The sequence below is a fragment of the Orycteropus afer genome, unplaced genomic scaffold (genome assembly GCF_000298275.1).
Source record: "Orycteropus afer afer isolate SDZICR_OR568_19922 unplaced genomic scaffold, OryAfe1.0 scaffold00674, whole genome shotgun sequence".
NCBI classification, from domain to species: Eukaryota; Metazoa; Chordata; class Mammalia; order Tubulidentata; family Orycteropodidae; genus Orycteropus; species Orycteropus afer.
Genome location: NW_006922261.1, coordinates 733,543 through 745,722, shown reverse-complemented (window position 1 = coordinate 745,722; position 12,180 = coordinate 733,543). Strand labels below are relative to the sequence as shown.

Here is a 12,180-nt window from a genome sequence, read left to right as displayed (position 1 = left end):
TGATACTGCATGGTTTAAACTCAGGAAAGGTGTGTTTCAGGGTCGTATCCTTTCACCATACTTACTCAATCTGTATGCTAAGCAAATAATCAGATAATTAAGAATATGTGAAGAAAGTGGCAACAGGATTGGAGGAAGAATCATTAACTACATGCAATATGCAGATGACATAACCTTGCTTGCTCAAAAGGTAGAAGCCTTGAAATACTTACTGATGAAGATCATAGTACAGCCTTCAGTATATCTTAATATAAAGGAAACAATCCTCACAACTGGACCAATAGGTAACATTATGATAAATGGAGAAAAGACTTAAAATTGTCAAGGATTTCATTTTACTTGGATACACAATCAATGCCCACGGACGCAGCAGTTAAGAAATCAAATGACATATTCCATCAGGCAAATCTGTTGCAAAAAAAACCTCTTTAACGTGTCAGGGAGCAAAAACGTCACTTTGAAGACTAAGGTGTGTCCCTGGCTCATGTCATGGTATTTTTAGTCATCTCATATGCATGTGAGAACTGGACAATAAGGAAGACCAAAGAAAATTGATACATTTGAATTATGGTGTTGGCAAAGAATATTGAATAAAGAATATGAACTGCTAGAAGAACAAACAAATCTATCATGGAAGTAGTACAGCTGGAGTCCTCCTTAGAAGCAAGCATGGCCTGACTTTGTCTCTGTTACTTTGGCCGTAATATTGGGAGGGACCAGTCCCTGGAGAAGGATATCATGCTTGGTAAAGTAGAGCATCAGCGAAAAAGGGGAAGGCCCACAACAAGATGAACTGACTCAGTAGCTGGGATGATGGGCTCAAGCACAATGATTGTGAGGATGCTGCAGGACTGAGTGGTGCTTCTTTTCTGTTGTACATGGGGCCATTGTGAGGCAGCACCTACTCATATCTAACAAATCTTTACAGTAGCCAGTCTTTGTCATGCAGAGCCACTGGGTGTGTTCAAACCACCTGGCTTTCTGTTATACAGTTGAGCGCTTAACTGCTGTGTTACCAGGGCTCCTTTTCCCAACTTTGGTAGTGGCTTTAGGGAAGTAGAAAATGAAATACAGCTTGCTCTTCCTCTCACCCCAATCACCAACAGTAGCTGTGGGCAGCAGTTCTTAGCCACTGATTGCTGTTCACTGGTATAATAACAAACCATCAAATCTCTAGAGCAGCGCTGTCCAATAGAACTGGCTGCATTAACAGCAATGGTCTACATCCTGTGCTTTCCAAGGTGGTATTTCCCAGTGGTATGTGAGCACTGGAGGTGTTGCTAAACCAACTAAGGAACAATTGTTAATTGTTAAGTTTGCTTTTGCTAAGAGCAGGTAATTTTAAGTAATTCAGTTAGCCACCTGTGGCTAGTGGTTACCATACTGGTTAGCACAGCTCCACCATAGCTAAGAGAGAAAAAACACGCAAGCACTCATATTTCACTTAATAGCTAACTCACATTTATTAAAAATTGAAGAATACAGAAAAGCCTGAATAAGACCGGCTTTATTAAACAAGCTTAATTAATTTACCCTTCACTAATAAATGAAAGTATTTAATACCACAAAAGGAATTTTGAGAATGAGGCTGGTTTCAACCTCTGAAATTAAACAACAAAAGCAAAGCAGCTATGAAATTTTCCAAAGTTAAGAGCAACCACAGACCTCCCTCTAGTGGTAAGAGATAAAGGTACTGCTGAAAACCTGCAGGGCTTCTGTAGCTATCTATAAAACTGCTCACAGATGTATATTTTATAAAATTATAACTTAAAAAATTCTAAGTCAATATATAGGGAAAACAAATCAGATTTGTTTTGGTCAACAAAAATTAGGCCTAAGTTTTACTTACTATGAATGCTAACCTCTCTGGAAATCTGATCTCTCCAGAAAAAAGGGTAGTCTTGCCAATGACGTTTAGGGACTAAACAAAGTTGGTGGAGCCCTAAGGAAACTGTGAGCAAAAGAAAAGAAAGCAACTCTCCTCTGTTGATAAATGATCTGGGATGGAACAGGAAAAAGGAGCTAATTCAGAAGTGTAAGGTAGTAAGTAGCAGTGGGGTTTGTTAAAAGGTAAGATACATCAAAATTAACAATAAAATGATATTACAAGAGTTCTTAATAACGAAAACAACACTTTTCATTCTGATACTCAGTTTCAAAAGGCAGCTCTGCCACACTGCCAGTTTTAATTACAACCATACATGACTCTCTTAAACTTAACCACTAAACTACTTTCAAGTACAGAAGAAACTCAAAATATAAACTATTGTGTTACAGCTACTGTTATTCCCTCACAGCTTCAAGAAAAACAGCTTTTATATACATGGCAGTAAGTACAGAATGTACAGGAGATGGTTATATATACAAAAGTGCATTAATATAGTAATACATTTAGCAGAGATACAGGAAAAAATCCTGGTTAACAATCTGATACATTACAGTATTTAAGACTACTTGAAGATTCTCCAAACCAGTCAACTTTCTACTTGCTTTGGTTATGATATTGATGCTACATAACTAATCTTTGTAGCTAAAACAAAAAGAAATTTTTAACCATCTGTGAATTGTTTTACATATACTTGTGTTTATCTTTAATAGCTTTTTACGACAGTCTTATTAAATTTCCAACACAAGGATATAGAATGGATAATACTTATATCTAAATTAGAATAGCCAAATAGAAAATTAAATCGGTCCACTAAAGGAATAGTGGATTGTCTTCTCTATTCCTAAAAGCCTCAGCTAGATAATCTAACCCCAAAGTTTCGACTTAAATCCAGTAGGTCAGCTACTGTTAAAGGGCAAGCAGCTCAACAAAACAAGTCATGGCTTCAGGCCACTGTCCCTTAGAACAATTCAGAATAGTAAGTGTTAACTTGTCGGTTATATATAGTAATTCTACAACTACCTTTAAATAGTCAAAATGTCTATGCATATCATTAAGTAGAGCGATTCTCCCCTTTCCCACCCTATCCCTCACCACGAAAAAGAGCACAGATTTTCACAGGTTCCATTTTGACCACTAAGATGTAACAAATCAACTGACCATAAAGAAAATGTACCACACATTGAATTCAGAAGACCAAACCAGTTTTTCTGAGCTCAGGATGAAAGGCCAATTAAAAATAAATGTATCATCATGTGATCTATTTTAAAATACAAAGAACCTTCATTTAAAATATAACTGCTAAGTGGGCTGAAAACAGTTATTATACTGGAAAAAATAAAGAAAACATTTAAGTGAGTCAACGCAGACCTTCAGCTACACCATGCGACTTTCTTACTCTTAACAGCCAATTAGTTAGAGGAACTTTCAATATTCCTTTAAGCCTTTTGTAGTAATTAAATTATTTTCCAAAGAACTAAAAATTAAGCATTCTAAGGCATTATGTCCCAAATACTCTGCTGACAGAGAGGCCTAGGTCCAAACATCTCGCAGATGGTTCTCACCCACTTTAGCATAATTTTATTTTAAAGCTAAAATTAGAAACCAGACGTAAAATGAATCCAAAATACCACAGTGCATGTGCATACAAATACTTATTTTCTAACTAATAGTCCTTTCAAGGATTAAATTTACCTCTAAACTTAGACATGCTGAATGTCAGTGTGCTCAATACGAATAGTATCATTTGAATACAACTGAGGATTTTCCCATCAAATGTTCCAAAGTATAAAACAACTTTAAGCAACCCTCTCCCAATTACAAGCAAACATTGTTTTTGAAGATAGAAGTGTTAAAATGTAATTTGTTAAGGAAAAGTAGGGAGGGAGGTGTTCCAGCACAAATGAATGCAAAAACTTCCTAAAGTTAACAAGAGAACCAACTTGCCATACAATCTCTGTTCTTGGAGTGCTTTGCCTATACTATGAAAATTATCCTTTCACATGATGTTATCGGGTTTTAAAAAAGTATTCTGGCCTATGATCTTTTTTTATGGGGGGAAAAAAAAAGAAGCTATAAAAGTATGCTTTAGGTAACTTTCAATGTTTTTCAATGACCTAGCTGAGCCAAAAGAAAAGTTATGCGAGTGAAATGTTAGGAGCAGTAGGTTTTTGTTGAGTTTTACATTTCATAACCATTGATTAGCTCAATTTAAAAGCTTTGCTTACTGCTATCCAACACTGTGGGCATTTTATCAAACAAAGTACATGCAGACTATTTTTGAATTTGGAAAAGCCTAATCTTGGAACCAAAAGTATGGAGTTCACCTTTAAGGCACATGAGGCTATATAAAATAAGCCACGAACAAAAGTCTGTGCTAGAGAACCCAGAAACAAACAAGACTTCTATACTGGTTGTGTACTAACGTTTTTGGTTTAAATGTGAAGACATTTGATACAGTTTATAACAATTTCTAAAGCTTATCACAATCAGGGTACCTTTCTTTACATAGTAGTCTCCTGAAACTTTTCTTTTATAAGAGGATTCAGCACTTTTGAAAGCTGAAGAAAACAAAGAGTCATTTAATTAGAAGTCTATTTCTGGGATTAATTAACTCAGCAATATCTGTTTTACCCAAGGGACTGGGGAACTTGACAAAACTTCTATAGCCTAACAAAACATCAGATAAGCCTCATAGAAGAGAGGGAAAAAAGTCTTCTTTTCCTCTGAGTTTTTGTTGAGACAGAATGAACTGACCCCTTTATCCTACTACACATTTTACTGCATTGCCTTCCTTTTGTAGTTGCAAAACTATAGAAAACTATATGCCATTTTGTTTAAACTCAAGGTTTATAATTTAAAAAGCTGTGGTTGGCCCTGAACAGAATACTACAAGATCTCTAATAAAATGCTTCTGGAGAAATCTGTGGGGACTTCATCAAGCCCTCAGTTAATAAGCCTTATTTTGTTTATAATGGTTAGGGTTTATATTTTAAAAGAAAAATATATTTTAAAAGAAAAATATTGAGTTGGATTTGTTTGCAATCAAACTCAGAGCTACAACAGATTGAATAAATTACTTATTCCAAGAAAGAGAATACTGAAAATTACTGCATGAAGCAACAAAAAGTGTTAACACATTAGTAAAGAACAAAAGGGGTTTTTGTTTTTGTGTTTTTCTACTTTTGGGGGAGGGTGGAGAAAGACTTTTCAATCTCCCTCTTGGATCATAAGCAAACCCAAGTTGTTTAATTTTTCTTTTAATCAAAGGAAGTATTTTTAATCTCCTCCAAACCAACTTTATGGGCTATGTCTAATTTATAGTACCTTAAAGACGGAGTGCATCTAGATTTACACAGAACTTCATGACACACTTCTCTAAATGCTCAAAGCTCTATAAACTTTTAACATCAGGTTTGTGGCACTTCGGTAAACTTGTTTCATAGTGACGGTAATGAAATAAGGTAGTAAGACTACATGGATTGTTGTGAGAAAGCAGGGGAATTGGTCTTACTACATCACACCCTGTATAAAGGACATTCTTCTACTGGTCACTCTCGAGTAAACTGCTTCCAAGTACTCAATAGATAAATGTTGCTCTATGGTATCCAAAACTGGTCTATTTTCCTTAAAGACTAGTTAAAAGAGACTAGGCAGTCATTCAGTGAGACTTTGCTTTTGCTAAGAGCAGGTAAATAATTTACTCTTCTCTCTTATTTTTCCTGTACTCGGAAGGGAAAGGCGTGATCCTTCCTCTGAGTCTTGTGGAATCTAGCCCCAAGCCTTCTTTGGCTCCTCTCAGCTGGTTAGGAGCACCAAATGGGGCCGGAAGAAAGTCAGAAGAACTACTTCAACTGAAAACTATACACACATATATGCTTTTACCTTAACAAAATGTTGAAGTATGAGTTTTAATAGTCTTCAAAATGTTATAACCGTATCACAGACCTCAGCAAAACTCCAATATATTAATTTGTATTCTCGCTTTCCATTATTTAGCCTTCAAGGAACCAAGATGAAATCAAAACTTCAAAAAACATGATTGTAAGTGAAATCTTTCTATCAACTGAGAATTAAGCTTTTAATCTTTTTCTTAATGAGCTACTTGATAGAAAGACAACAAAAAAAGTGGAAATTCCATTAACCTCTGGACTCTAGAGTTTAAAAAAATATTGATTACAACTCCTCCTACTACAGAATCATTATCACCCCCAAAATGTTATCCACAGTTAAAAAAAATAGGAAAATAAGAAAGCAAGCAGCTTGATTGTCAGTAGTATCAGTTTCTATCTTTAACCCATGTGATCGTTCAAAGACGTGTAGAAGAAAAAGATATACACTATTTCTAAAATTCATTATAACAAACTCTCTATGAAAACATTTAAAACACCTTGATTTTTACATTTAAAATTAGAGTTCTATTAATAACTAACAAGTTACGGTGTTTTCTATATCTCACTGCTTGGTCTATTTCTAGCAAAGAAGTTCAGCAGAATTTTAAGGGTTTTCATCAGTTAATTTTGAACATGAATTTGTTCACATGCCAGAAGCTGTTATATCAAATATTTAAAAATTAGAGCTGTGCTGAAAAATAGCCAACAAAAAGAATTTAAGAGAAAATCTGCCTTTGAAGACAGTGTGACAGCCTAAAATTTCAGAAAGTTATGGAAAAGTACAATTGGTTATTTTGCAAAATAGCTTTCTCCACTGAATATTAATCACATAGCATCAAATCTAAAATTCAGCTACTAGTAACATCATCTCCTCAGTAGTCATCACTTACAGAAAGGATTCTCAATTTATATGACATGAAAAACAAAAACAAGTCTAACAAGAAAATATTAGGGCCTGTTCTTACAACTTTGAGTTAATAATGAATGAAAATTGATAGAACTAAACCTAATGAAGGCACTATTGTAAACAGCAATCCATATTCCATTTCAAAAAAAGGTTTCCACTAGGAACTCAGAATTATGCTACGGCCCTTTAGAAAAAGTAAACTAATACTACCAAAAGGAAATTGTAACATTAAGGGAACTGAATTACGATCTCTATACATGTATATATACTGACATAAATTACTTGGCAGCAGTACCTTGAAGTGTTCTAAACTGTGTAAGCACTAGTCTTTGCAAAAGCCTGCTCAACTACTGTAAAATTTACAAACTCAAAACATTTACCTAAATTAGTGGTTCTTAAACTAGGATGTGTATCTGAATCACCTGGCACACTTGTGAAAACACCTTGTTGGGCCCACTCCCCACGAGGTTTGTGGTGGGGCTGATAATTTGCATTTCTTACCAGTACCCAGGTAACCCTGGTGCTGCTGGCCTGGAGACCACGTGCTGAGAACCACTGACTTGAATTATTAATGGTACATCAGCACAGCACTAATTAAAATTTTGGTCAAGACACATGTAAACAAATAAGGATAGAATACTTTAACCCTTTCATGACCCATGGGACATACAGTGTGCACTTGTATTTTCTTGCTCTGGAGTTTATTGGGCAGCTGCTTTCCCACTGACAGTGTATACAGCTATCAGGAGGGGACCTGTTTAACTGTATGAAAGGGAAGAAATGGGCGTGTGCCACAAATCACCATTGTTTTATAAGGTATTGTATGAGGTGATGATACATCCTGGAGGTGTGATTTTGTAAAACTTTTGTCTCTTTTGCCTTTTTTATGGGAGATAATCCTTGCAAGTATATTTCTGGGTTCCTGTGTATTATTTGGAAGTTGCTTTCCTTACCATGACTTCATATTCGCACAAATACTGCATTTTCAGGGCCTCTAAATGGTATGCGGGAGCTCTGGTAGCACAGTGTCCAAGGCACTTGACTGCTAACCAGAAGGCTGGCAGTAAGGAAGGTTGGGCAACCTACTTCCATAGTGATACCACCTCGGAAACCCAAGGAGGGGTCATTAGGAGTCGGGTCCGACTCGACGGCACATAACAACACAACAAATGGTATGCACCTGCCAAGGGATGTAGAAGGCAGAGTCCAGAGGGACACATGTGTCCCACTAATCCTACCCAAGTCCAGAGTGACATATTTATCCCTCATAATTCTCTCCCAAGAGTTCAGAGTGACAAGTGTGTCCTACATAACCCTACCCCCAGAATCCAATGGGACATATATGTCTCACATAATAGATCATCAAAATTCAAATTTCCTAACAAGATTTCAGAAACACTCCTTGAGTCAGCATGCCTTCTGCTGATGAAAACACACAATATCCATGAAAAATTTAAAGTGGAAAAATAATTGGGTCATGAAAGGGTTAATGCTTAGGCAGAACACTGATAAATTCACCCTTATTACATCAAAACATCTACATCAGCTTCGTGGTCTTCCTCAGTCACTTTCAAGGACAGCACCTCTTCATTAAGGAAGAGCCCACTGAGCCTCTCCTTTCGAGCCTGCCTCTGCTCCTTCAGCTGCCTCTTGCGTAAGGCCTTCTGCTGTAACTTCCGCTGCTTGGAACGCTTCTGTCAAAATAAAAATTTTTTAAATCAATGAGGTTCGGTTCTGGAAAATCCACCTCACAGTGTTTTACGGGTCAAATTCTATATTGCTAGAATTTTAAGAGATGTTCAAATTCCTCTGCAGTATAATCCTTGTTGCATTAAGTGAACCACTGACTTAGACATGAAAATGATTCTTCAAGAGTATATTTTTATGGTATTTGACCAGCAAATCTGCTGATTAGGAAGGGCTGAAACACTTTGGTTAGTTGTGGGTAACCAGTCACTTTGAAGACATTTTATCAAACTAAGGTACACTAATGTCAATGAGTAGCAAGCATATAATTAATACTATGGAATAATACTGAATACAAATGTAGATAATATTGCTAAAATTTCAAAGAATCATGCTTTTTTTCTTATTTGGCAAAGCTTAATACCATCTAAAAGCCCACTGGGAACCCAGCGGGTACTCTAAGCTTTTGTCACTGGTGAAGTGATGCCAAAATGAAACGACCACATATCCACAGAAATCACTTAGCAACCAACAAAGTTGGCTATGTTTCTGCTGCTTTGGTCAAAGCCAGGGAAGGAAGTACTGTGCATCTTGAAGTCACCACTGGGTTCCCAAAGAGTTGTTTTTTCACATATCAGGCGCCCACACAAATAACTAAACCAAACTCACTGCCGTCAAGTCAATTAAAACTCATAGCAACCCCTCCTTGGGTTTCTGAGGCAGTATCTCTATGGAGGTAGATTGCCTAATCTTCCTTCCAAAGAGTGGCTGGTGAGTTTGAACTGCCAGCCTCCTGGTTAGCAGTCAAATGCCTTAGGCACTATGCCACGAGAGCTCCCACATAAGTAACATGCATGCACATAGAGTGCACAGGAAGCTAAATTGCAAGGGGGTTGTACATTTTGCAAAAAAAATTATATCACCTGTATGTTATTTGTGCTTTATTATTATTATTTAAAAAATAGAGTATAGCGATCTCTTGTTTCATCCTTAAATTGGCTCCAGATTTTATTGCCACTACAAAGAACTGAACCCCCCTGCTATGCATCACAGAACCATTCTATATACATTTATACCTTTTCTTTCTTAAGTACCCAACAGTATCATATAGAGTATTTTCAACTGTTAAAAAGAGCAGATAGAAATGACAGAAAGCATTATTATATTTTTAAATTAGCTAAGAAGAAACGTTCAAGATTAAAACATTAAGAAAACATTTAACACATACACAAGACATACAGAACATTCATAGGAGCTAATAGACAGCAACATCAGCAACATAGTGAGATTCGCTCAGTAGTGAGTTGCAGTCAATATTGCAATCTTGACAATCAATCATTATTTCCATCAATTTATCTCACTTAAAACAGACATAAAAATCAGATAAAATTGAATGGAACATGCCTGTGGGTCAAAACAGTATTTCAAAGCACTCAACCTGGAATGCTTTGTTCAATAGCAGAGCATCCTGCTTGGTCAATTAAAACCAAAACCCACAGGCATCTAGATAGTAGGATAATTTTAACTCTTCAAGAAATTTATATGAAGAAGTACTAATGTTAATATTGAAAGGTAAAACTTTGTATTGATTAGACGTTTTACTTTTGAATCCCGAATCCGCTCTGCTGCACTTGCAGACAGGTTGCTGTCACTGTGTGCTCGACTCATGTTGGCACTGGAGTTTGAAGCAGAGTTTCCAACACTGGACCCACTGCTGCTTGCAGAACTGACCATGCTGGCACTGCTGCTGCTGGCACTGGCACTGGCACCGCTCACTCCACTGGTGCTTGCACAACTAAAGTTGCTTCTCTTCCAGGCCTCTCTTGCAGGCCGTTGGCGAGGGCTATGCTCCTTGATATAATTTCTGACCTTGGAACACACAGACAAAAAGTAGTTAAGCATCGTACTTTGATGTTTACTCTCAAAATACTGGAGGAAAAAAAGAAGATTGTACTTAAGTTTAAAGACTGTCAAAGGTACTGGAATAGAATAATTCTGGTCAAAAGGAGATAAAATGTAGAAATTTCAAATTCTCATGGACTCCAGACTTTCTGGAGCCATGAAGGCTGAATGAACACCCACAACTACTGCCCTGGAGTGATGTTTAAATCTTAAACCAAAAATGTTCCCTGATGTCTTCTTAAAACCAAAGAACAGTTTAGCTTAATTAACTCACTAATTCACTGCCCTCGAGTCAGATCCAACTCATAGCGACCCCTCCCCTCCTTGAGTTTCTGAGGCAGTTTATCACTACAGAAGTAGATTGCCAAACCTTCCTTCTGAGGAGTGGCTGGTGGGTTTGAACCACCAGCCTTCTGGTTAGCAGTCAAATGCATTAGGCACTACGCCATCAGAGTAAACAATATATGCCTTGAGCATTGGGATCTTTAAGATCTATCTATATGGGATCAAAGTGACAACAGCAAATCGAAAGATTACACAAGGAGCTTAGGGGGCGCTGCATTTCTATAAATGGGGGAAGAATGCAGAAAAGGAGGGTGAGAATGCTTGTACAACTCAAAGAATATAACCAATGTCACTGAACTGTACATGTTCAAATTGCTGAATTGGTGTACTGCTATGTATATTCTCAACAACAAAAATAAATTATTTAAAAAAGCACTGCAGATGTATATAGGCAGAATATAAGGGCAAAACAAATCTCTCAATTTAGAAACAAGTGCAAGAAAAACTGACAACGTTTCAAATTCTAGAAAATCTAATGCAGAATTAGATGTTTCAAGTATATAAAATGTCAGGTGTAAATAGAAGGCTATAGGCCTCCAGAATTTAGGATTATAAGAAAATAACACTCTGAAATAGAAGCTAACAACAAAATAAAATGTATGAGATTAGCCATTTCTTAAATTTAAAATCTCTACTTAAGATGATTTAAGAAGTTGCTGATTATATCTAGTAAGAATGTTTTCTAAATCATAGCTAAGGGCCAAGGACACCTAACTTGAAATACAAGGCAGCAATTTATCAGACTAATGGAAAATTGGGTGGAATGTAGAAAATTATAGTATGTCTGTTTGGAACAGATGTTGAAATGATAGAAATTTTTCATGAATAATGATAAAGGCAAAACCAAGCAAAACAAACCATAAAAGTAGAACCTAAGAACATAAATGCTCATCCAACCTTCTACCAGAGGAAAAGAAAGGAGGAAAGTTTGTATTGAGAAGACACTAAAAATGTGTCTTTTAGATGGCACAGGGAAAATCCATTAAGTTTTATTCTATCCAGACTCAGTTGTTCCTTAGACTATTCTAGTTCCTTTGCTCAGATGTTCAACAAAGTATAGCTTTCATTTCATTCTGTCAATCAGTTTCTTGAAAGTTGAGTTAGAATAAATCTATACCCCTGGTGGGAGTGTACCTGTGACCATGTACAGGGTTGGCAGACAATGTTTCCACATGTATATTTGTATGTGCTGTAAGAATGTCTGCATGCAATGGTCCTTTAACTTCATGTGTGTAATATGAATTCCCAGCTGTATAATGGAGCTGACAAGGGGCAAGGTTGTAGTCACCGGTTGGTCATAGCCAGCTACACAGAGGGAACGAGTAGTTGAACCTATGGGCTTGGGACCATAGTCGCAGAGGACATCAAGCTCAATTGGCATAACATACTACACAAAACATTGTTCCACCTCCTACGGTGGTGAGTAGCGACTGTGATCCTAAAAGCTAGCAAGCTGCCATCTAGATGCAATGATGGGTCTCTCCTCGTCCAGAGCGAAGAAAAATGAAGAAAACCAAAAATTCACGGAAACAATTAGTCCTAGCGACTGGTACACCATCCGA

At 36.8% G+C, this 12,180-nt stretch overlaps 1 protein-coding gene across 1 annotated transcript in view; it reads right to left on the bottom strand.

Annotated features, from left to right (window-relative positions):
• Window positions 1-8,208: 8,208 nt before the first annotated feature.
• Window positions 8,209-12,180, bottom strand: part of FAM199X (family with sequence similarity 199, X-linked) — a 33,210-nt gene continuing 29,238 nt past the window's right edge. Inside the window, exons 5-6 of the mRNA XM_007956869.1 lie at window positions 9,974-10,240; window positions 8,209-8,379 (exon numbers count right to left, since the gene is read on the bottom strand). Of these exons, the coding sequence (XP_007955060.1) occupies window positions 8,209-8,379; window positions 9,974-10,240 (438 nt within the window). The remainder of the gene's footprint in view (window positions 8,380-9,973; window positions 10,241-12,180) is intronic.